Below are 27,001 nucleotides of genomic sequence, written 5' to 3'. Positions count from 1 at the left end.
AGCATAACTACACTGTCACTGCAGCTGCAGACGCGCGAGAGTATTTACACTGGAACCGTTTGTACAACGTCACAGCAGCAGCTCCCACAATGCTAGAGCCCTATTACATACTAAACTAAAAGAAAACGTTTTTTTTTTTCTTTAATAAAAGTTTATTATATTTTCTGGCTAGTTTACTTTACTTTTTATAATCATAACCATACTTTCACCCAAACTGTTAAAACAAGTTTATAGGTAGGCTAAATCTTCTACAGATATTTTGTATTCTGTGTTTTCTTTAATTACATACTTCAGTTATTGTTAAAACACACTACACGTGCTTCTTTTGTGCATTTTGAACGCTTTTGTGTGATAAAATATTTATTTTGTCCATAAAAAGTGTGCTTTCACTTTATACATTGACTGCAGCTGCTAGAGCCTTCATATACCTGTCTGAGTGATACATACTAAACTAAAAGAAAGTTTATCATATTTTCTGGCTCGTTTACTTTATTTTTTATAATCATAACCTATACTTTCACCCAAACTGAATAATTAAAACAAGTTTAAACGGGTAAATCTTCGATATTTTTTTCTTTTTCGTTTTCTTTTTAGATATACTCCGGTTATTGTTAACACACACAATTTTTTTTTTTGTGAAATCATATTTATTTTGTCCATTAAAAGTGTGCTTTCACTTTAATTGAGCAACAGCAGCGCAGCAAAAATAGGCTCCCTGCCAAAACCCCCACTTTACTGCTGCTCTGCCGCCGGAAAAAATACGCACTGACCATGTTAATCAATGAGTGCATTCAAACCGGGAGCAGGAGCAGAGCGTGAGCGTCAAGCAGAGGCATCGCGTGAGCAGCAGTGAAGCGGGGGTTTTGGCGGCGAGCCTAATTTTGCTGCTGCTGACGCTCCATTAAAGTGAAAGCACACTTTTAATGGACAAAATAAATATGATTTCACACAAAAAATGCTTAAAATGCACACAAGAAGCATGTGTAGTGTATTTTAAAAATAACTGGAGTATGTCAAAAAAGAAAACGAAGAATAAAAAATCTGTGGAAGATTTACCCATTTAAACTTGTTTTAATTATTCAGTTTAGGTGAAAGTATGGTTATGATTATAAAAAAATAAAGTAAACGAGCCAGAAAATATGATAAACTTTCTGTTATATAGGTTCTAGCAGCTGCAGTCACGATGAAAAGTGAAAGCAAAATAAATATAATATCACACCAAAAGCATTCAAAATGCACACAAGAAGCACGCGTGGTGTGTTTTAACAATAACTGAAGTATGTCATTAAAGAAAACAGAGAATAAAAAATATCTGTAGAAGATTTAGCCTAACTTTAAACTTGTTTTAATTATTCAGTTTGGGTGAAAGTATGGTTATGATTATAAAAAGTAAAGTAAACTAGCCAGAAAATATAATAAACTTTCTTTTAGTTTAGTATGTAATAGGGCTCTAGCATTGTGGGAGCCGCTGCTGTGACGCTGTATAAACGCTTCCAGTGTGAATACTCTTGCGCGTCTGCAGCTGCAGTGACAGTGTAGTTACGCTAAATCGCTACTCAGGCGCTGCTCACGCGCTGCTCACACTTGCGGTTTGAAACAGCCGTAATGCCCGTTTCACACATACTCCGTCTGCAGTGCGTATGTGGTGCATTTTTTTCCGTACCCATGTTAACGGATTACAGCTTTCACACTGCACACGGATGCTGTACGTCAGTCCGTTCCAGGAGCGGTGCATTCTGCAGCAGTGTGACGATCGTTTCTGTACCGAGTCTATTTTTTGCTGTGCTGCACTGCTGCATTAAAGTGACAGAACATTGTTCGCATTAAAATAAACATGCACTGACGTGAAAATCTAGTAATTTCCCCACAGATGCATATAATTTAAAATGTACTCTTGTTTCAAAGTCAACACAAAAAATGTGCCATAATGGATAGCACTCGTCCTTTCTTGGAGGTGGAAAACAAAGTTCTTTATGACCTGCAGGATTTCTTTTAAAAGGGTTTAAAAACTAAATAAAAGACGAGAGTCGGCTGTTTTTGAATAGCCTATTGTAAGTTTCTAATTTAAAATGTTTTGCCACTTGTGTGAGCTAAATCTAAAGTACTATAGGCTATATAAATATGAATTAATGAATTAAATAACATGTTGTTTAAATATAGTAGCCTACATTAAAACCTGATGTATGTGAAAAAATAAACAAAGAGAATTGCAATTCTGATGAGCCATGTTCAGAAACAACTTTTTGATTTTAAATACAAAATAATGAATAAATGCTGTGTTTATGGTATGCAACAGCGGATCAGTTGCGCACTGTAAATGCAGCATATGTGAAAGAACAACAGGGCGTGCGGCTCCTGCACCGCATACGCAACGCAAACGCAACAAAATAAATATAATATCTTATAAATATATATATATATATATATATATATATATATATATATATATATATATATTATGTGTGAAACGGGCATAACGTAAATTATCAAGTACTAGCGTTCTTTTTAGCTCTTGTGTAAGTGAACTATACTAGGCATTTGTTACCACAAATTATTGCTATTCCTATGTTACTTTACTTATTTTTTTTAAGGCAATCAGTTTTGATGCTTTTAAGCAAGTCTACCTAATTTGATTTTATAGTGTAGTCATGTTATATTTATTTTAAGCATGTTTTCTCATTTTAGTGCTAGCATTGTGTAAATGTTTAATTAGACAAAACCTTTTAATATTTTTCTGAGCTACTCTGTTAAAGTTCAGTGGAAGAGGAATTGATCTGCCACTCCTCAGAGACAGGCATGATGATGTTGGTGAGTCTGATTCATCCTGTTTGGTGCTATAAGTAAAACACAGAACATTTTGCCACAGGTAAACAAGTATGTTTATCTTTACACATAAGACACCTCTTTCATATTATCTTTACTTTAAATGTTACATTAGATCAAACCTCTCTGTGTTTCTCTCTGCTTCATCACTGAAGTTCAGTGGTAGAGGAATTGATCTCTCACTCTTCAGAGACCAGTGTGATGTCGGTGAGTCTGATCTCTCCAGTTTAGTTCTATGAGTAAAACAGAGTATGTTGATATTTATACATGAAATGCAGATATATATATATATATATATATATATATATATTTTTTTTTTTTTTTTTTCTTGTCAAGTTAACTGTAAATGTTTCATTCGATCAAACCTCTCTGTGTTTCTTTTTGCTTCATCACTGAAGTTCAGTGGTAGAGGAATTGATCTCTCACTCTTCAGAGACAGATGTGATGTCGGTGAGTCTGATCTCTCCTGTTTAGTTCTATGAGTAAAACAGAGTATGTTGATATATATATATATATATATATATATATATATATATATATATATATATATATATATATATATATATATATATATATATATATATATATATAAAACGCATTTTTCTTGTCAAGTTAACTGTAAATGTTTCATTCGATCAAACCTCTCTGTGTTTCTCTCTGCTTCATCACTGAAGTTCAGTGGTAGAGGAATTGATCTCTCACTCTCCAGAGACAGATGTGATGTCGGTGAGTCTGATCTCTCCTGTCTGGTTCTAAGTGGGGGAAAAACTGTAATACTTTACCTAAAGCCTTTATATATAAAAGCAAAATATAATGATTTTGAATGCATTAGGCCTAATTATGTCTTGCTTTAATTTTTTGGTTTCATGAATAATTTTAACCACAATTATAACACACAATACTTATATATTAATTGTTGCACCTTTAGAAAGTATATTGCACTTAAACATGTCAAACAACCAATTTCACAAGGAACACACACATTTTATGATGCATTTTAACAATAGTTACACTTATTTATCAAAGATGCATTATATGGTACATAATGAATACCTTAAAGTGTTGCCCACATAATTTACCCTGTAGATGCTAAAGGTCACATGTACTGGTCTGCCTGTAAGTGTAACATAAATGCTAAATAGTACTTTATTTGTAGCTGTACAATAACAAAAATGCCAAAGAAAGTGCCTCAAATGCTGCAACTTATCTCTTCACAAACATTAACGTTCTTCATAACTGTTAAAATCTAAGTGTCTTTCAATAATCTAGGGTTTTGATGATTTTTAATGTATGTATGAAGTCAGTTCTCCTCAAAATCAAACTAGTGTTCAACAGAGGAAGCACATAAACAACAGAGGTAAAAACCTAACTAGCAACATACACTGACCACAAACACAAATACAGTACTGACTGTATTGTTCACTCTGTTCTTTTAGAATTTTCAAACTACTTTTAGTCAGATGTTTTGTGTGAAAAAATTGTACATTCATTGTCCATCTATCCATTCACCAAACTGTTTGTCCTCTGTAGAATCAGAGGTATGCTGAAGCCAATCCCAGCATCTAAAGTCAAATGCAAGGAAACACCCTGGACAAGTTACCAGTCCATCACTGGATCGCCACAAAGACATACATGCATTCACACTCACACTCACATACAACTTAGTGTCTCTAATTAATCTCTCCTGCATGTCTTTGGATTGAGGGGAAACTGAAAAGTGAATTTGTGCTATCTTTAAAATACAGGCATTTAAATCAATACAAAGCGTAATTGATCTTAAATGTATGTGACTTTCAATTTTTATTCTCACCGTTCAGAGTGATGGTCTTCTTCTGGACTGCTCATAGTGACAGATCGATGGTCTTCTTCTGGACTGCTCATAGTGACAGATCCACTATCATTTTTTCCAGCACTCATGATTAATTATTGGATTCCTGTAAAGACACAAATGCATATGTGTAAAAAAATTTTTTTATATATATATATATATATATATATATATATATAAATATATATATATATATATATATATATATATATATATATATATATATATATATATATATATATATATATACCGCAATTTTCACCCCAGCTGCAGTTTTGCCCGTGGATGCGCAGTTTCAATACAGCAGTTTTGCCCCACGCATGCGCAGTTTCACTACAGCGGTTTTACGGCACGCTGATACATTTAATTTTTAAATCTTAATTCTGTCCTAAAACTATCTATTGATTATTGTTGCTTCTGCTGTTATTTTTTTTTCATCTGCTGTTGCCCAGAGGACATCAGGCTAAAAAACGAACTTTCGAATAGACATTTCAAAGGTTTCTATAATTATTAAATTATTAGTCTAAAGTCAAGATAACTAATTCATCAAGTTGATTAATTCTGCCTGGGGTAAATGCTTAAAAAAATAAATTTATATTTATTTAGGCTATTACATTTACAATTTACATTTTAAACATTTCATTATTTTACCATTACAGTTGATCTCTGTTATTAAACTTTGCACTTGCACTAATCCATCTGTGTCCTTGTCTGTGTCTGACAGAAGACCAGACCAAATGCAGAGCTCTTCGGACACAGGCGGGGACTGCACCGCAGACAACTTCACCACGCTGGTTCACACTGTACGGTCCTCACTGATTCACGACACTCCCTCCACCGCTACCCATGCTAGCGTTTCATCACCTTCACCACCAGCCCCCGCTAATTCGTCAGCTGCCTGCGTAAGTCTCATGGCCCGACCAGCGACCTACAGCGGCACGGTGGAGGATTGCAGCGGATTTCTCTTGCAATGTTCCCTGTATATGTTCCACAGCGAGAGAGGCCGGGTGGCGTTTATCATCTCATTACTCTCAGGCCGAGCCCTTCAGTGGGCACAGTCGCTATGGGAAGCGCATGCCCCCATCATCGGCTCAACCACCGCCTTGTGTACTCGTCTAAAAGAGGTATTTGGTCAACAAACTGCCGAATTTTCTGTGCATGATCAACTGTTTTCTATTCGCCAAGGCAAACGAGAGACAACGAGTTCCTATGCACTGCGTTTCCGCACGCTGGCCTGTATGAGCGGATGGAATGAATCAGCCCGCGTCACCGCCTTTTGCCACGGCCTCCTCGCTGACATCAAGCAACTTATGAGGTCTATGAGGACGCCATGGGCTTGGAGGCCCTCATCCAGAAAATCTGCGTGTCTCAACGGTTATCTGCCTGTGGCCTCTCCTCACCCGCTGCTGATCCTCCACCCGCTCAAACATCTGTCGCACCTCCAGCACCTGAACCCATGCAAATCAACTCATACCATCTCACCACCACCGAACGCCAATGTCACAACATCTGTGCCTGTATTGGGGGGAGATGGACATGGCATCACAACCTGCCCTGTGCGACCCACTCAGCCAGCGGTGAGTACCATCCAATTACCTCCTTTAATGGCAAGCCTTACCAAGACGCCAGTATTCATTTGTAAATTCTCACTAATCTGTTGCAGCACAAGCCCTCATTGACTCCGGGTCGGCGTGAAACTTCATCAGTCAGCAAACCCATGAAAAGTTAACGTCAACGCTGTCCCATCGACCTCAGAATCACCACCATTCAGGGAAAACCGCTGGGCCAAGGTCATGTCCGCCATTTCTCCCCCACACTTACACTACGCGTTGGTCATCTGGAGGAAACCATCACTTCATGGTGCTGGAGGAGTCAACCGCGGACATCCTGGGACGCCCCTGGCTTATCTTACCCCAGCCTCATATCCACTGGTCCACCGGAGAGATCCTGCAATGGGGTGAGAACTGCTTTGATCGTTGTATTCATCGTCCTCGTTGAAAAGGTCCATCATCGTCAGTTCCTTCATCATTACCTGTCCAGTCCACCTCAGTAGAGAGTCCCGAAACTCAAGTCAACGTGGCCATTCCCCCAGCTCACCGGGCATTCCAGGATGTCTTCAGTAAGCGGTTGGCGACCAAACTACCACCCCATCGGCCATGGAACTGCGCCATCAACGTCCTGCCTGGGGCTACTCTACCCAAGGGCCACGTCTACCCTCTGTCCATCCCGGAACATAAGGCCATGGAGGAGTACGTGCACGAAGCGCTACAACAAGGGTTCATCCGTCCATCGACCTCCCCTGCCGTTTCAAGCTTTTTCTCCGTGGCCAAGAAGGACGGAGGCTTGCGGCCATGTATCGACTACCGTCACCTTAATTCTCAGACTCTCAAGTTTAGTTATCCTCTTCCTCTGGTCCCGTCCGCCCTAGAACAGCTCCGTGGGGCCACCATCTTCTCCAAACTCGATCTCAGAAGTACCTACAACCGCATTCGCTAGGGAGACGAGTGGAAGACAGCCTTCATCACGCCCTCAGGTCACTATGAATATTAGGTTATGCCATATGGGCTGTCCAACTCACCCTCCGTCTTCCCCGGCAGAGCAGAACTATGACATCGGCAACCGGGAGCTCCTGGTGATCAAGCTCGCCCTGGAGGAATGGAGACACTGGCTGGAGGAAGCAGAACATCCATTTGAAGTCATCACCAAATATCGTAACCTCAAATACCTTCCAGACGCCAAACGGCTGAATCATCGTCAGGCCCGCTGGGCCCTCTTCTTCACCAGATTCAATTTCAAGGTGACGTACTGTCCAGGGAACCAGAACAACCGGGCAGATGCCCTTTCTCATCTCCACCAAGCTGACCCTGAACCTGAGTACCTTGAAACCATCTTCCCTCCAGCCATGGTTGTCAGCCCAATCCAGTGGGCTCTCCACTAGCAGATCCATCCAGAAGAACGCCCAACAGTCTGCTCCGCCAGGAGGTCCAGAAGGGTGTCTATGTCCCGCCTCGCCATCGCCTGCCCTTTCTGGACTTGGCTCATTCTTTACCAGACTCTGGACTCCCAGGCAGGAGAAGGACCCTCTCACTCCTTCGCCACCGTTACTGGTGGCCCGCCATGCCTTGGGACGTCTCCCGATTCGTCAAGGGATGTTCACTCTGCGCCATTGCCAACACCCCTAGGAGACTCCCAGAGGGCAAGCTGGTCCCTCTTCCGATCCCTGAGCGTGCCTGGAGCCATCTGGGGATCGACTTCATGACCGACCTGCCATCATCCCAAGGTTTCACCTGTGTCTTAGCTGTTATCGACCGATTTTCAAAATCCTGCAAACTTCAAAGGTTCCCCTTCAAAGGTTTACCTACCGCATTGGAAACCGAGGAGGCACTCTTCACCCAAGTCTTCCAACATTTTGGGCTTCCGGAAGACATTGTTTCCGACCGAGGACCCCAATTCATCTCTAGAGTGTGGACCGCCTTCTTCCGTCTCCTAGGGGTATCCGTCAGCCTCTCATCAGGGTACCATCCTCAGACAAATGGCCAGACTGAATGGAAGATCCAGGAGATCGGGAGATTCCTGAAGGTATACTGCCACCAGAATCATGAGAGCTGGAGCCAGTATCTGCCCTGGGCCGAATATGCCCAGAATTCACTTTAGCAGTTCACCACAGGGCTCACCCCGTTCCAATGTGTCCTCGGCGATCAACCACCACTCTTCCCCTGCACGGGTGAGCCCTCGGAGGTCCCAGCAGTGGATTAGCAGTGGGTCCACCCATGACTACCTGTCCTTCATAGAAGCCCTCACCTGAAAACTACTTTGTCATCGTCTCCTTCGTCATCCTCGACTTCACCTCCTTTGTCTGAGTGTCACCATCCATCTAAGTATCACCTGTGTCCATTACCGCTGTAATTAAACTGTGCACATGCACTAATCCATCTGTGTCCTCGTCTGTGTCTGACACATAGGGGGACATCACCAAAAAATAATTATGATACCTTATTTCCGTCCTGAGTTATTGCATGTCAAATAATAGATATTTATAAAATTATTAAAACTGTTACATTCCATGTGTTTTGTATTGTTTTGGTTTGTTTCTCTTTTGTGTTATTAATTATTCTTGGGACCATCGGGAGACTCGGCTGTTCAGTATTGCATCATGTAAGACGCAATGAGTGACGTTCGACGCAATGAGTGACGTTCGACCAATCCGCTGACGTGCTGGCATCTTAAAAGGCCCCGATTTTCATGAATGAGTAGTGAGGGCTGATCAGCGCGAGCTCTCACTCACCTTTCCGCACTTTCTGTTGTCTTCTGAAATATATTATTTACCAGACACTTGACTTGGTTCTGCGTTAACTTCTTTTCCTAGAATTGTTCTTATACTAGTCCTGCCCGAGCGAATATGTGCATACGCTAGAGTTGATTGCGCACAGGTGTTCTGAGATCAACGTGTTACACGCTGATGTTGAGAGACAAATGCAGTATATTACTCAGCCAGGTCTTAAGTCTCCGATTGTCTTTAGTCATTAATTTGGATTAATGTTGTCTTATTTAGATAGGTAGTTTTTTTATGTTAGTTAGTTAAAGGGAGATTTCGCCCTCAATTCTACTTTTGTTTTGATATTCAGCGTAGTTTATTTAAAGCGTTGTATACGCTGAAGATCTCGGTTTTGTTTCTACATTTTTCTTTGTTAGTTAGTTTAGAGGTTTGGAGTAGTAGTAGTGGGGGTTTGGTTTTGATTATTTTATTGATTTGGGCGATTCTCTTGTTTATTATTTGTGTTTAAATGTTTATTGGTTCTTTTGAACATATTACATTTGATTTAATAAACTATGTAAGCTTCACTACGTTCTTGTTTATGGTTGTTTTTCCTGTCTGCACCTCCACAGTCACATCTTCCATAAATGTTGCGTCGTCATCCCGTTTACATCTTATAAGCACGTCACATTTAGTGGTGGCAGCGGTGGGGTGTTCCTTTTTGGGAACATTTCTTCTTTTTGGGATGAGTATTGTGAGATGTGCTGTTGTTGGTGTTGGCGGATCAACCATAAAATTGGTGGATGAATTGTAGTGAGGATAGTTTTGGGTAATAGTAGCGTACTTAGTATGGCTGACTTTGATTTGAGTAGTTTTGTGAGTGTACCAACTGTTGGACAACTAGATAAGTGTAGAAAAGATGATTTGGTGAGTGTGGCTGAGCATTTTCACATTAAAGTTTCTAGACAGCAGCTTAAGCGGTAAATTAAAGATCTTGTAGTGCGAGGGCTGCGGGATCTGGGTGTGTTGAAGCTGGCTGAAGGATTTGAGCAGGATCCTTTGGATTCTGATGTTCGACCTTCTTGGACGGGTGAGGTGGATGTGAGTAATATTGAGGCGGAGGGCCCTGAAGCTAAAGCAGGTTTGCCACCCTTCGATCCTTTTTCTCCGACCATAACTGGGTCTGGAAGTGATTCGCGTCTTAAAGTGCATTTGGCAAGATTTCAAATGGAGGCACGTGAGAAGGCAGCGGAACGTAAGGCTCAGTTAGATTTACAATTACAAGTCCGTCGGATGGAAATAGAGGCGGACACGCAAGTTAAATTGCGGGAGCTGGAGCTAAAGGCAGCCAGAGACGCACCGGTTTCACCTGTGCCACCTGTTCAACCTCTGTTACCCTCTGCTGTTGCGACAGGAGCAGGTTCGTCAAGCAACACGTTTGATGTGAGTAAACACATTTCTCTTGTTCCACAGTTTAGAGAGACAGAAGTGGATTCATATTTTAATGTGTACGAACGAATTGCTTCGGCTTTAAACTGGTCGAGGGATGTGTGGCCTTTGCTGTTACAATGTAGGTTAACGGGACGCGCTCAAGAAGTATGTGCCGCACTGTCTTTAGAAGAGAGTCTAAATTATGATATTGTCAAATTGGCAATCTTGAGAGCTTATGAGCTTGTACCGGAAGCTTACAGGCAGCGATTTCGAAACCATAAGAAAAATATAAGTCAGACGTTTGTTGAATTTGCGAGGGAAAAAGGTTTGTTGTTTGACAGGTGATGCACATCGAATAAAGTGTCAGATTTTCAGGCGTTACGTGAGATGATCTTGTTAGAGGAATTTAAGAGTTGTATTCTTGGTCGTATAGGTGTATACATAAATGAACAGAAGGTGACTTCATTGTCTCAGGCATCTGTTCTTGCCGATGAGTTCGCGTTGACGCACAAGACTGTTTTTAGTTCTTCTGCTCGTATTGAGAGAGGCTTGTCCGTGCCCGCTGTTTCAAAAGAACAGTTGCAGTCGAAAAATGTTGGAAAATCGAAGGAAGCAAGAGAGTGTTTTTATTGTCGCAAGCCGGGACATATAATTGCAGATTGTCTTGCTTTAAAACGCAAGCAACAAAACGCTGGTACCAAAAGTGTCGCTTTCGTGAAGACTGTTGATGTTACTGAACCTGAGTGTAGTGATAAGCTAGACATTAGCTATCAGCCTTTCCTGATGGAAGGGGTGGTATCTGTAAATCACCAGTCTCTGGATCAGTTAAAAGTAACCATGTTGCGTGACACAGGAGTGATGCAGTCGTTCATGGTGGCAGATGTATTTCCGTTTTCCGCTTCATTCTTGGTAATGATATAGCAGGCGGTAAAATCGTGCCGCTGTTAGAAGTCTGTGATAGACCGGTTTTGTCTGATCACTCTGATGAACTGTCAGAGAGGTTTCCTGAGGTTTTTCCTATCTGTGCTGTGACGCGAGCGCAAGCTCGTAAGTTTGCTGATGCGGATGATTTGTCTGCAACTTTCATGGCACCTACTCTTGTGAGTGACGCGTTGTCAACTGAGGAAGGTAAGCCAGATCAGACTATTGTTTTAAAGTCGGATGATGTGGAACTTAAGATGACTCGGGAAAAAGTTATCGCAGTGCAAAAAGAAGACTTTGCTTTGCGTAACTGTTTTTCCTCTGTTGTTCCTTTTGATGAGGCTAGAGAGAGGAAAACCGCTTATTATTTGGAGGACGGGTTGCTGATGCGGTGGTGGTGTACGTATGTCACGAACAAGTTGGAATGGACGAATGTAAATCAAATTGTTATTCCTGCATGTTATAGACAGACTGTACTTTCTTTAGCTCATGATCATGATTTGTCTGGGCATTTGGGTATTAAGAAAACGTATCATCGAATTTTGAAACATTTCTTTTGGCCCCGAATGAAATCTGACATAGTGAGGTTCTGCAGGACATGTCAGATGTGTCAGTTTTCGGGTAAACCTAACCAAGTGATTCCGCGTGCACCGCTTGTTCCTATTCCAGTGATGGGGGAACCTTTTGAGCATGTTATCATTGATTGTGTCGGTCCTTTGCCAAAGTCGAAAGCGGGAAATCAGTATTTGTTAACAGTTATGTGCGCAGTGACGCACTTATTAGATTCTTTTCAATGTTTGGTTTACCTAAGGTTGTACAATCGGATCAAGGTACTAACTTTTTGTCAAAGATTTTTACGCAGGTGTTAAAGACCTTGAACATTTCTCACCGAACTTCGAGTGCATACCATCCGGAAAGTCAAGGAGCCTTAGAGCGTTTCCATCAGACGTTGAAATCTATGTTGCGCCGGTACTGCATGGATACGGGTAAGGACTGGGACGAGGGGACACCATTAGTCTTGTTTGCTGTTAGGGAAGCGGTACAGGATAGTTTAGGATTTAGTCCTGCTGACCTTGTATTCGGACACACGGTAAGAGGACCTTTAAAAATGCTTAAAGAGGATCTGTTATCACATGAGATCAGTGATAAAACTACTGTGCTAGATTATTCAAGCAAATTTCCCGAGCGACTCCACAAGGCTTGTTCAATGGCAAAGGAATCATTGCTGAGTGCTCAGACGGCTATGAAGAGTCAGTTTGATCGTAAGACGGTTCAACGTGTTTTTAAGGAAGGAGATCAAGTGCTTGTGTTTTTACCAGTTGTTGGGTCTGTTTTGTCTGCACGTTTCGCAGGTCCATATGAAGTGATTAAGCGACTGAGAGACACAGATTATTTAATTCGTACTCCTGATCGCAGGAAGACGTCTCGTGTATGCATGTGAATATGCTGAAGGCATACCACATTAGAGATTCCCTGTCAGATGATGTTTCGGAGGTGAAGGAGTCTGTTACCCCTGCTACGGCGCTTATTTGCGAGGCGGTGGATGTCACTATGCACGACAATGATGAAGATGGAGTGTTAGTACGACATATGTATCAGCAGTGTGCGAGGCTGAAGAATTCTGAGGCGATGGCTGATTTACATTCTTATTTGTCTCACTTACCAGATTCACATAGAGGCGATGTTGCAGAGTTAATTGACGATTTTCCTTCGTTATTTCATGACGTTCCTTCGTGTACTACAGTGTTGCAACACAACATCGATGTGGGTAAAGCCACTCCGATTAAGCAATATGCTTATAGAGTAAATGCTGTCAAACGGTCAGTGATGAAGGCGTAAGTGGACTATTTGCTGGAGAATGGTCTAGCTAAACAGAGTTTCAGTCCGTGGAGTTCCCCGTGCTTAATTGTAACCAAGAGTGATGGGTCTGCTAGATTCTGCACGGATTATCGTAAATTAAATGCCATAACTGTGCCTGATTGCTTTCCGTTACCTCGCATGGAAGATTGCGTGGACAACTTGGGGTCTGCTAAGTATGTCAGTAAATTAGATTTACTTAAGGGTTACTGTCAAGTGCCTTTAACGTCTCGTGCGTCTGACATTTCTGCTTTTGTAACTCAGGATGATTTCATGCAGTATTGCGTGATGGCGTTCGGAATGTGAAACGCCCCAGCGACGTTCCAGAGGCTAATCAACATCGTTCTTGCTGGTGTCCGGAACTGTAATGCATATTTGGATGATCTTGTAATTTATTCTACTGATTGGACTGCACGTTTCCACATTAAGAGAGGTGTTTGAACGCCTTGAAAAAGCTTCACTGACGTTAAATCTAGCCAAGTGCGAATTTGGTCAAGCGACAATAATGTATTTGGGCAGGGAAGTGGGTCAGGGGCAGGTAAGACCAATTGAGGCAAAAGTGATTGCTATTGCAGAGTTTCCAGTTCCGACCACCCGTTGACATCACTTCTTAGCCCTTCACGTACTTTTCTGTGGAATGATGAGTGTGAGAGTGCTTTTGAAACCATCAAAGTTCTGTTATGTAATGCACCTGTTTTGACAGCGCCTGATGTTGAAAGACCTTTCAAATTGGAAATCGACGGAAGTTCGGTTGGTGCCGGTGCAGTGCTTGTTCAGGAAGATGCACAAGGTATCGATCATCCTGTATGTTATTTTTCACGTAAGTTCAACAAACACCAGTTGAACTACTCTACTATTGAGAAGGAGACTTTAGCCCTGTTATTAGCTTTGCAGTTCTTTGATGTGTACGTAAGTTCCAGTAGTTTGCCTGTCTTGGTATTTACAGATCATAACCCTTTAGTGTTTCTGGCCCGTATGTACAATCAGAATCAGCGATTGATGCGCTGGTCTTTGATTGTTCAAGGCTACAATCTGGTGATCAAACATAAAAGGGGTTCAGAGAACATAATGGCGGATGCTTTTTCTAGAGGTTGCAAAGAGTAAAGAATGAGAGTAAAAAGAAAACAAAGAGAGAAAAAAAAACTATAGCTTATGGGTTATTCGCATAGTTTTTTTTTTTTTCTTTTAGGGGGGAAGTGTTACATTCCATGTGTTTTGTATTGTTTTGGTTTGTTTCTCTTTTGTGTTATTAGTTATTCTTGGGACCATCGGGAGACTCGGCTGTTCAGTATTGCATCATGTAAGATGCAATGAGTGACGTTCGATGCAATGAGTGACGTTCGACCAATCCGCTGACGTGCTGGCATCATAAAAGGCCCCAGTTTTCATGAATGAGTAGTGAGGGCTGATCAGCGCGAGCTCTCACTCACCTTTCCGCACTTTCTGTTGTCTTCTGAAATATATTATTTACTAGACACTTGACTTGGTTCTGCGTTAACCTGATAACCGTCACGAGGACGTGCTGAAGCTCTATTTGCTTAAATTAGCTCAAAATTACTATCAGATGTAAGTAATTACCTTGACAAACTATACATCATTAAAAAGATCTAAGACTAAAGTTTAATTTTGTTACCTCTGTTTTATTCTCAAAGTCTTATAATGACCGTAATGTGTTAATATGTGCCAGGAGTTATGAATATGATCTTGGGCGTCGTTACCTTTTGATTGTAATATGCGCGTAATTTGCTCCCATTCATAAAATACTCCTCTGTGGTCGTCATGAAGACACTCGACAAAACAACTTCCCTCAGGGCTTTTACTTCAAATGTGTGCAGATGTGGAGAAATATTGATAGATTCTCACATGTTTGAGTCAAATTTCTATACAGAGAAGTACTATTTATTCAATCTTTATCCAAAATCCGCGGATGTATGATTATGAGCGCAGTATACTGTGATATGCTGTGTTTTCAATTCATTCTGGCAGCCGGAGGGCGCTGGAAAGCTGTACTACTGAAAATTCACCCCATGTGGAACACATGAAGAACAGACACACCATGTGACATTCAGGAAGTATCTGACATGACCAAAACAGCTTTCTAGCGATCGTTAGATCACTATTTTATGCAGATAGACACGTTTTAAGACAATAAACACACAATCGCGGCAATATATGGTTGGTCTGTGTTCTTTATGCCATGTTGGGTGGTTTCATAATAGATGATATTTATAATGCAATGCTATTCCACATAGCTTTTAGCATTGTATATTTTCTGTCAGATTTTTTGACCCGAAGCTACATGAGATCACATATTGTTATATAAAACACTCGACTTATAAATTATAAAGTGATATGAAGCAAGTTTTGAATAAAACATGATTTTAATCGTATAAATTGTTGTTTTGCTGGTGTGCTAAGCTAACATGCTAGCTTGCCCTAGATGCACCTGCCACTGAGTAAATACTTTATTTTTATGAACATTTTCTAAATGTAAAACTACTGAAATGCTTATTTGGACGAAATGCATTCAATAGAGTCTCAGTGAGGGTAAAGTGAGAGGTTTGATTTAGAAATGAGGTTTGAATAGAACAGTTTGAATAGAGAATCGTTAGTAGTTATAATGCAGACAAAAGAATAATAATTAGAGCCATAACCAGTACACAGAAGTGTGAATGTGTGCCAGGGAGACAAACTGAATGGAGCAGTTTGCACCTCTAAACAATAAAGGCAAAATAGAGAATGAAAGCTGAGAAGACATGGCAATAAACATCAGTTGATATTTTAGAGATATCTCAAAATAAAATCACATGAAACGATCTTGTAAAACGTTTAATAAAATTCAGAGTTTTAGACTTATCATCTTCAGATCTGAAATATAACATGGTCAGACTTGTGGCTTTAGCTGTAGTGCATTTCTAGATTTCTCCAAGGCCCACTTCAATTTTATTTTCATAAAGATATTTCATACAAATAAATTTCTAATAACTTTACAAAACTTTGAAGCTTATTATAGCTTTTTTTTATTATAAAAAATATTATCATTTTGACTTTACAGTAAACTGCAAGGTGTCTGCTTTCAAATGAGACCATAATTATGCTTTTAGTGCAAAGGATTCACAAACTGTATTTGTTTTAGTCTGAGTATACATTTCTTAGGATTTTTTCAAAATTTAGAAATCAGCTTAACAGGTTAACTTCTTTTCCTAGAATTGTTCTTATACTAGTCCTGCCCGAGCGAATATGTGCATACGCTAGAGTTGATTGCGCACAGGTGTTCTGAGATCAACGTGTTACACGCTGATGTTGAGAGACAAACGCAGTATATTACTCAGCCAGGTCTTAAGTCTCCGATTGTCTTTAGTCATTAATTTGGATTAATGTTGTCTTATTTAGATAGGTAGTTTTTTTTGTGTTAGTTAGTTAGTTAGTTAAAGGGAGAATTCGCCCTCAATTCTACTTTTGTTTTGATATTCAGCGTAGTTTATTTAAAGCGTCGTATACGCTGAAGATCTCGGGTTTTGTTTCTACATTTTTCTTTGTTAGTTAGTTTAGAGGTTTGTGGTAGTAGTAGTGGGGGTTTGGTTTTGATTATTTTATTGATTTGGGCGATTCTCTTGTTTATTATTTGTGTTTAAATGTATATTGGTTCTTTTGAACATATTACATTTGATTTAATAAACTATGTAAGCTTCACTACGTTCTTGTTTATGGTTGTTTTTCCTGTCTGCACCTCCACAGTCACATCTTGCATAAATGTTGCGTCGTCATCCCATTTACATCTTATAAGCACGTAACAAAACAATAATACTATTTTTGTCTTATTTTGTCAATTTATATTTTCTAAAAATATAAAAAAAATTGCTAACAAATGATACCTACTGTTTGACTCTCCTTGCTACAGTTTTGGAGTTATGAGTCTTTAAAGTTGTGAATGCCACTCAGAAAACAACAGTTTTATAGATGTCAAGGATTGAACAAAAATGCTACATTTGTTCCCAATTCTGTAACTTTTAATTACTTTACATTATCAACACAAAATTTGATCCAGATTCAGAACAAATATGGGGCAACATCACCAAAAAGAATGAGGCTTCGACCATATTTCCTACCTGAGTTATTGCATATCAAACAAAATATTTGTAAAATATAAAAAAATATTTTAAAAAGTATTTTATAAGCAGTTTCTCAGCACTAGATTGTCTAAATATACTAGCATTTACATTTTCTAAAAATATAAAAAGTTTTCTAACAAATGATACCTACCATTTGACTCTCCTTGCTACAGTTTTGGAGTTATGAGTCTTTAAAGTTGTGAATGCCACTCAGACAAAACTCTAAAAATACCCTTACTCTACGTTCACACCAAACGCGAATTGAGCATCAAAATCGCGTCTACCGCTTCTAGTTTGACCCGTGAACATTTTGAATCAATTCCGGCGTCAGCATCTAATTGGACGCGTGTAGAAATCGAGCATTTGAAGCGAAATAGACGCGCGTTAAAGTCGCTCCAGGTGAAATATATAAGCATTAACACCCACACATGGTTCAGCCAATTGCACTATCCGGATTATCTTCACTGCTTGTATATTTAAATAAAATTTAAAGTTATGAAACTTCTCTTTGCCCTCGATTTGGTAGGCAACAATAGATTAATTGGACCAAAGATCACCCATTAGACGTACACAAGACGAAGCATATGTCATGTTAAACTCTACAGAGACATCCGAGCCAGCGGCAAACGGCAGGTCTGGCCGAAGAAAGGCTGCTCTTACGAGCGCTGAGCGCCCCGAGATCGAATGGATCTCAACTTCAAAAATGCAAGAGTGTTCTTTTTAAATAGGCACTGTCTTTATAGGTAAACCACATATTTTAGCTTTAAAGAACTACATTATCCACTGAAAAGCATTAAAACTACATTTAGTGACAGAATATCAGTATTTTTTAAATTATATGCAGGGTTTATCAAGTCACTTTACCACGTGACAGCAGCAAGCAGGCTTCTCATTGGTTAACGCGGAGCGAATTGACGCAAAATTTCTCAACTCAGGCGTAGACGCAAATTCACTTCAAACGTGTGAATGCACAAAAAGCACCACTCGCGTGTAACACACGTATCGTGGAAGACGCTCAGTTCGCTTCAAATTCGCGTTATTTGCGCGAATGAGGCATAATCGCATCCATCGCGCCGCAGGACCTCCAGACTCGCGCCAACGTGCTTTCCATTGACTTAACATGGAAATCATTCGCCCCAGACACTTTTTTCGCGTTTGGTGTGAACGTACCTTCAGGGCTTAAGGGATTAATGCCTGATATGTGATCAGTGATTTCTTATGTGTAGCTAATCATTCAAGTTCACACAGACTTTCTAAATCGTTTAATACTGTCAGTCCCGCTCTGGCCGTCTTGATGCCCTAAGCGTAATGCATCAATGAATCAAGCCAGTGACTAAAACGATCAACTTCATGTCATTTATGTTAGTAGTATGACACAAGTCTTGATCAAAGAACACTCTTTATAATGTTCGGATCTGTCAATCACATGTACACTGCAGTGCACCCTTGTCAAAACTGCCATTAAGCTGCACAACAGAAGCTCTTATTGGATTCATGTTGATGTTGTGTTTTTTGTTAGTTGTGTTGAAAGTATTTTTTGAGAGAAATAACATTGCAAAGTTCACTTGTGTTTATTCAGAGCTCTCAGATACAAACAAAATAAACTCATGCCCACAGTGCTCTCACCAACTCACTTTCTCAGCAATTTTCGCCCAGGTCTCTGTCTCTCTCAGTCTGGACTGGCAGTGCTGCTCGCCTCACTAAACCACACCCCCTCCGCCACACATTTCAAATGCAAAGATGTCAGCCAATCACAACAGTGGGTGTTTTCACTTAAAGCTACACTGTGTGATATTTTCCCCCATCTAGTGGTGAAATGGTATATGACCATCCAGTGAATAATAGTTTCTGGTCCTCTCAATTTCGATTTCGTTTCAACTCCTACGGTGGCCGATTTAGTCATGGCTTTTCCAGTTCGACCTCTTCGGTGAGTGTTGCTTCAACTCAAGTGATGAGGTTTCTTTTGAAAACTATTATAATTTGCAGTTATTTAATTTGCCAAATGATCTATGCTCAAATTACTCTATGTAAAATGAATAATAGTTTTACGTTTTCGTTATTTTTTTTACCATTTCATTGCTAACATCAGGTATCAGGTTCCCAGACGAATGCAAGCTAATCTTAGTAAAGTAACTTTTATCAGTGCTATCGTTATTCTGTATATTGTACGACATCACTAGCGTAAGGCAAACAAATTATAATGCAATTAAAATATTAATCTCATGTTATCCATCATGGAACACGGATTTATGTTATAAGGTAAACAATACTTTTTCATCATTGATGCGAGGAAAACTATCCTAGACGTTGTTCTAGTGTTATGCACAGCACACCATGATACAATTAGCCAAGCAACAATAAAACTTCCAATATACACAAATAGGCTGAATTAATATTACCTGTCGAAAAGAAAGCAGGCAACGTCGGCGTTCTTTTTAAAATCGTTGCTCCTCATGAGCTCTTTCCATCTTGAAAAGGCCACTACAATATTTACTTTTTTTCTTGTTGATTTGCCTGTTGCGTTGCCGTCTTAATTCTCTTTTCCGCTTCCTTGGCGACTCTGATACATATTCCGCAATGTTACTAGGTCCCCGACCCGGGTCGAATTTGGTAATCAATTCTGGGACGTGGTTGCTTTCACACAGAAGGCGACCCGGCAATGTTCCGGGAATATTGCGGGTCCGACGTGCAGTGTGAAAGGGGCTTAAGAGTGATCCTCCGTCATCATATAGCAGCCTCAAGCAATCCTCCTCTTCACATTCGACACAGTGCCATCGAGTGTAAAAACGCGAAAAGCGAAGCTTGAATTTACGGGTATGTCCCTCTTTGGCAAATGTACTTTCAAGATGGAGGAGCAACATGGCGACCGCCATCCGAACCCTCAACACGTATGTATTTTCAATGGTATATTATACAATTACAAGAATGAATTATTACTTGAAAGAAGTAAATATACATTAATGAGCACATATATTTTTTAAAGAACTAAGTGATTTTAGCTAAGAATAAACTAAAAAAGTTACACAGTGTAGCTTTAAGTCTCACAGCAGACATGCCCCCTGAAACAGAGCATTCAAGCCAGAGGGCTAATATCAGTATATTATATAATTATGATTTTAAATTAAATTTTGATGTAAAAACCATTCTACAATATTAGTATATTCACCTTTGTTGCACTGGTTGGTTGTAGCGCTATCCTATTGCGTGCAGAGGGAGTTTGTAAGACAACCGTTTATCCTGCCAAACATCTTGATGCGGGTCTGGCTTGTCAGGCTAAATCATGTCCATTTATGTTTTGTGTCTAACTGATCGCATAGTTTTCAGCCAGTGTATGCAGTTCAAAGTGCAAGTTGTGAGTCAAAATGATCGCATATCATTTTAAAACATTAAAAAATTATTGCAATATCATTATTATTATTATTATTATTATTTTGTCAGCTATTTTGTCAGGTCTATTCATGTTTTAACCAAGAGGGAAATACACAACATCCTGAGTGTCCTATAAGACACAGTACTCTTCTGTAAGTTGTACTGTATCATATAGCCTACCTTCTGACATGCATATTTCATTCTGTAACTGGAAAAGAAGGGAATATCGGCTCATGTGCATGTGATCTGCTTGATCTGCCGCTTACACTGAGGCGCTCAGTCAAGCTTTAGTAAAGAGCGCGACATCTACTGTTTGAACATTGATACAAATTAAACCGAACTTGAAAGATGAATCTGATCACAGTAGGCTAATTGACATTGGCCTATGCATGATTTAAAATGAAGTCTCCGTAAACGGTCAAGTCCGTAACATATTTTTATGGTTGTTCAGAGCAAAGTATTGAGGTGAATTGTCGATCCTAATAAGCATAGACATAATTTAGCTTTGTTTATAAAGTTTCAAGCTATTTGTATAAATGATATATTATATAAACTTAACCTTTAAAACGTTATTGATGTGACAGAGCACTGAAGTGCCGTGACTCTTATTTACAGCCCTTATTAATGCAACATGAAGTGGTATTATGACCAAATCAGTTCGTTTATATCTCAGTCATGCCCCTATCTTTCTGCAAAATGCTTACTGTTTACTTTAAGTGTAAAAAAATGGAGTCTTTGATTCATCTTTTGAAAGCATAAAAATGAATGAAAATAAGGCAATATATATTATTTTATTTTACATTTAAGTGATTTTTTTTTTTATGTCACAAAAGCACTTTGTTCCTACATGAACTGACTACCTCTTTGCACTTCAATAAAATAAAATAAAATAAAATAATTTGTGGTATATGGTAGGGCTAGGCGATATGACGAAATATATCGTCTGGACGATAGAAAATGTCTATCGTTTTATATAAGGCTCTATCTTTTACGCCATGATAAGGCGTTTACGGCAGAATTTTACGCAAAGATGCACCTCACGCCACGGCATGCCCATGCACGGTGCAATACATAAACAAACATGGAGGAAGACGGTAGTAGACGCGGTTCAGACCAGGGTAATTCTCAGAGTAATTATGCCAGAGTGGTGGCATAAGCGCTCAAAACTTCAGACACAGACGCTGCAACGGGCTTTTACGCGTGGCACACCATATAGCCATATATTGAAATATTTGAATGGCAGGTGTAGGGATGGCAAAAACTAAACATTTTCTTTACCGACCACCGAGCCTTATTAGCCGGTTGAAACTGGTTAACCGATTAGTTTAAAATATGCTTATGCTGCGCTATTTGAAATAACAGCCGCAAGCCGCGCTCTCTCTCACACACACACACACTCCTAGTGCTGCCGCCTCCCTTCCACTCACGTCACTTTTTTTAAATCCCCCACAGCGCAAAACACGAGTCCCGCAAACGCGCCGCCGAGGAGCTTGTTTGCAATCTGAGGACAAATGGCTCCTTAGTTCGAAATGGTTTGGGTACAAGGTGATCGCGTTGAAAATAAAGGCGTTTGTCTAGCGTAAGAAGCTCAGTTGAAACATTGCCACGGCTCATTTAAGAAAATGACAGCTCCGAAGAGACGCCGCTTTAGTTCGAGGTAGTGCTAACAATAATAAAGAAAGACGATCAACACATTATGTGTTACCACTGAAATGTGGATGTAATATATTTCCAAATGTAAGCCCATCTTAAGCGAAATGCACGCTTCATACTGTCGTCTGCCCTGGCTCTAACCTCGAGTGTTAGCTTATTTACTTTTTTGCAAACCTTGTGAGCGCGCAAACCCAAACGCTGTGACCTCGCGTCTAATGTTTTTATTGGTTTATTAAGTAGCCTACAAACAGGCGAGTTATGAAAAATTGAGTGCGAGGGATATGTTCACTTCACACAAAAAGATTTTGGAATGAGATGGCTAATTGTAGCGTTTAGTCCACTGTATAATAGCCTAACCCTCTGGTGCTCCTTGTTTACGGGTTACATTGGTTGTCTTCCCGGTCATAAGTGACCGGACACCTAAAAATTAAACTTCTTCCACCCCAGTAAAACCAATGCAATTTATTTTTCTTCAATAATATTTTTTCTTTTTAATTTTGTATTTTGAGATGATTTGATGGTATTTTTTAATATTTATGCAATAATTATTGTCTATTTTTGCCATTTAAAATTATAAAATATTTTTTAAAAAAACATTTTTTATTTTTTATTTTTTAATTGCAGTATTTTAGGTTAAAATAGAGACTAGGCCTTCAAAAAAATAAATAATTGAAGGCAGATTAGCGCCCTCTTTTGGAATTATTTAAGAAATTATGCAACCATGGGTGTAATCCACTAGAGGTCTCTATGGAGGGGCTTGTGAATTCCCAAGTTCACTTTTCAACACATTTAATACATTTTTTTTAGCTGGATTTGAATAAATATATAAAAAATAATCAAATACTATTTTTATATTATTACTTTTTTTTAGAAATGGTGATTTTTTTTTCTGTGAATTTGTGTTTTTGCAGATTTTCCATTCATTTCCTATGGCAAGTGGGAGTATTTTTTTTACAACCACTTAGCATGCTCGAATCATGCACTTTTTTTTGTGTTTACATACTTAATGTTAGAAAAGTCACCAAGTTTCATGTCATTCTGACGAAGATTTTTAATAATTCAAATTGTGGTTCATAGGTTCAGTTTTTCATGGGTGTGTGTGTGTATAAGTGTGCGTGTGCGTGTGTATGTGAGTGGATGTGTCAATATCACACTCCTGATGTTTTAGAGTGTCATCCCTATACTGCTGTGTACTTTTTTTCAGCATTGTGGCCGATTTGTAGATTGTACACACAAATATCTTGCAAATATTTGTGTTTTTGCAGATTTCCCATTCATTTCCTATGGGGGTCATTTTTGACCGAAGAGCACAAGTGGAAGTAATTTTTTTATGACCACTTAGCATGCCCGAATAATGCCCTAATTTTTTTGTGTGTGTTTACATACCTAATGCAAGAAAAGTAACCAAGTTTTATAATTTTCAGATGAAGCTGTGATTTTTAAAAATTCTAAATGTGGTTCATAGGTTAAATTTTTCATAGGTGTGTGTGTGTATAAGTGTGCGTGTGTGTGCGTGTGAGTGGATGTGTCAGTATCACACTCTTGATGTTTTAGAGTGTCACCCCTTTACTGCTGTGTACTTTTTTTCAGCATTGTGGCCGATTTGTAGATTGTACACACAAATATTCAGAGAATTTTTGTATTTTTGCCGATTTCCCATTCATTTCCTATGGTCGGTCATTTATGACCGAAGACAATGAACGTTACTTTTTTTTTAATGACCAATTAGCATGCTCGAATCATGACCCCAATTTTTTTGTGTGTTTACATACCTAATGCTAAAAAGGTCACCAAGTTTCATATCATTCTGATGAAGCTGGGATTTTTAAAATTTTAAAACAGAAAATGTTTCGGTCAGAAATGACCGAAGAGCACCAGAGGGTTTTCTTTAGAGATCACTTTTTTTTTTAACCAACAACTTTGATCGGTTAACGTTGATACAATCAACCATCGGTCAAACGGTCATCGGTTTACATCCCTAGGCAGGTGTTAACTTTACCAACAGTCTTGCTTGAAAAAAAGGTTCTAAATAAAATAAAAATGTAGTCCATACTACCTTTATTTCTTTTGTATATCATTTCAAACTGCATTTCCACATTGCAATTTTGTATAGACTATTCATAAACTGAATTAACAGAAAAATTGCTATATCGTTATGTATATCGTTATCGGGATATCAAATGAGCTATATTGGGATAATGAAATTTTGGCCATATCGCCCAGCCCTAGTATATGGTATATTTGTTTTTGCAGTAATTTTTTGGGGGTTATTTTTCCAGTAAAGATATCGAGATATATATTGTATTTTGAGATATAGCAAAATATATTGAGATATATTTTTTGCCCCATATCGCTCAGCCCTACTCTGCAACTTCATATATCATCTGTCTTGGAAACAGGGATGGAAATTAACTGTTTTTCTCCACCGGCCACTGTGGCTGTTGGATTTCAAAATCTACCAGCCACTCAATATTTTTACCAGCCACTTTCTTGTTTTTAACCGACAATGTGTAACTGCACGTGAAAAATTAATACTACAAGCTCTACAATACTTAAGCAGATACTTAAGCAGATGAAATACTGACATTTTCTCTTTCTCTCTTATACACACATTACATTTCATTAAATGAGTAGGGTTTTGTGCTCTGTGAGCTCTTTTTTTTTTTTTTTTTTTTTTTTCTGGATGTGGCATTTGGATGATTCGTGGTCTTTTATGGCTTCCAGTTTTAGGTTTTTAGTCCCACAATGAAACTATTAGTTTTGGCATCTTCTGAAGCGTGTTGACGACATACAGAGCAGAAAATTGTCAGTAGGGATGCTCCGAAATAAAATTATTGGCCGAAACCGAAACACCAAAATAAATTATCCCAATTATTAGTACCATTGCATTTATGACTAATGCCATGACTGTGTAACTTTACTAAAAATCAAGGCATTGCAATTGCATAAATAATTTTTAAAGTTTCAAATAATGAATCAATTACAAATTATGCAAATATTTATTTAGCACATTGCAACAATCCACAGTATAAAATAAAATTCAAACTAAAATGTTTAACTTGACCTCACGTGTCATGTGTACATTAAATAATAATGCAGTCCATTTAATAATAGGTCTACTGGCCTGCAGAAAGGTACAGAAATTGAATAAAGTAATCAAATGTAAAATAACTGCATATTTAACTTTTTAAATTAAAGATGAATCCTTATTAATCTTACAAAAGCTATTCATTCAAGAGCAGTGAGTGATGTCCTACATTAAACAGAGCAGTAAAGGCTACTGCCCCTTTAAGACCTAATGCAGGGATATGCTTGTCTTTCTCAACTGTATAAAGTTCTCTTAAGGCATATACAGACTATGTCTGCTTGGATACTCATCAAGATTGACATGTTGACATGTCGCACGCGAGTTCGTATTCGCATCTTCTGGTATGGCAAGCCGATTGGCTCAGAATTACGCTATAGATTCATCGCGTTTACAGTCAAATGCCATAAAACACCGCATTTAAAAAAACAGTATTTGCGCCGCAAAATACGCCTTTGTGATTACAAACGCGTAAAAAAACGTGCAAAATACATCAAGGACGCTGTATTTTACATTGTTTTAGTGTGCCTGAAAAGCACGGCATTTTACGGAGTTCAGCTTGCAATATGACGGCGAAAAAAACGCTGCTTTGGTTGCACAGAGCGCGCGTTATTTACAGCGTTTTGCTTGTAGTATAATGAGCCACACCCAGCGATTTTCACAGCCAGTCATTTTAAACTGTTCTCACCCAATCCATGATGAACTGAGTCAGACCAGACAAGTTCAGCACGGATAATTTTAGCCAAAGGAGTGCCTATGAATTGATAGGGTATATTCATCTACAATAGCCTATAACTCTTTGGATAGTTTCATCTTTACTAACATTAAACATATTAAAAGATCACAACGCGTTACCATTTAATGTAACTTTTGCTAAGATTTCATATTCAGCAATTATCCCCATGTAGACCTATTCAACTTGTTACACACTTTTCATGTTAGAATAAATAACTGGACAAAGCTTTGAGTAATATTTCCAAAACGAGAAATCGTCACTAATATAAAAGAACCCCTCTCACCTAGTGTTTAAAAGCGGTGCAGCAGTCGATAGCTTGTTACTGTCTGACTCCATAACCTACCGAAATGATCGCCGGTTCGTGTCCCGCTCTTTGCAGGTCTAGTTTGAAAGAGTGTAGCCCATTTGCTGAATATGATGGCTGAATATGATGGCTACTCACTCTAGAACTAATCCTTTAAAATGAATGAAATTTGCTTTGGCTTCATAACCTATATATATATATATATATATATATATATATATATATATATATATATATATATATAGTTTTGTACTTCGTGTTCCAACACCTGACGACAACAAACATGCGCAAAAAGCTTGGCATAACAGCACAGTGTGATTGTACACAACGGCTATTTTAAATTATAGCCTATAACTTTGTAAGTTGACCGTAGCCTATTTTATTTTGACAACGAACAGGCGTTTCTTAAATATCTGCATTGGCTTAACACGGCACATTTTCATCTAGATCCGGTTTTAAGGCCTTGGAAAATGGCTAGGCCAGCTGTTTGCCATTTCTAAAAAAAAAATATATAAAATGTGTCAGGTTTGTTGCAAGCTGCTTCTCCTTCCGGAATAGTGTTCCAACTGTTTACTTTCATGTTTTATTCATATTACATTATAGCTTTATAGCTTAAAAAACATTATT

The 27,001-nt window shown here is 38.9% G+C and overlaps 1 protein-coding gene across 5 annotated transcripts in view; it reads right to left on the bottom strand.

Annotated features, from left to right (window-relative positions):
• si:ch211-201o1.1 (NLR family CARD domain-containing protein 3) overlaps nucleotides 1-27,001 on the bottom strand; it is a 68,296-nt gene that overhangs the window by 32,738 nt on the left and 8,557 nt on the right. For 4 of the 5 annotated variants that reach the window (XM_067449250.1, XM_067449247.1, XM_067449248.1 and 1 more), the window contains 5 exons: nucleotides 4,634-4,757; nucleotides 3,465-3,575; nucleotides 3,189-3,299; nucleotides 2,946-3,056; nucleotides 2,721-2,834 (listed from right to left, as the gene is read on the bottom strand). In XM_067449250.1, the coding sequence (XP_067305351.1) occupies nucleotides 2,721-2,834; nucleotides 2,946-3,056; nucleotides 3,189-3,299; nucleotides 3,465-3,575; nucleotides 4,634-4,740 (554 nt within the window). In that variant the 5' untranslated portion in view covers nucleotides 4,741-4,757. Of the gene's footprint in view, nucleotides 1-1,663; nucleotides 2,285-2,720; nucleotides 2,835-2,945; nucleotides 3,057-3,188; nucleotides 3,300-3,464; nucleotides 3,576-4,633; nucleotides 4,758-27,001 lie in introns of those variants that run through there. The other variant, XM_067449251.1, reaches the window with a different exon arrangement.

Source organism: Pseudorasbora parva, chromosome 7, assembly GCF_024679245.1.
Source record: "Pseudorasbora parva isolate DD20220531a chromosome 7, ASM2467924v1, whole genome shotgun sequence".
Taxonomy (NCBI): domain Eukaryota; kingdom Metazoa; phylum Chordata; class Actinopteri; order Cypriniformes; family Gobionidae; genus Pseudorasbora; species Pseudorasbora parva.
This window is presented reverse-complemented; position numbering and strand designations above follow the sequence as displayed.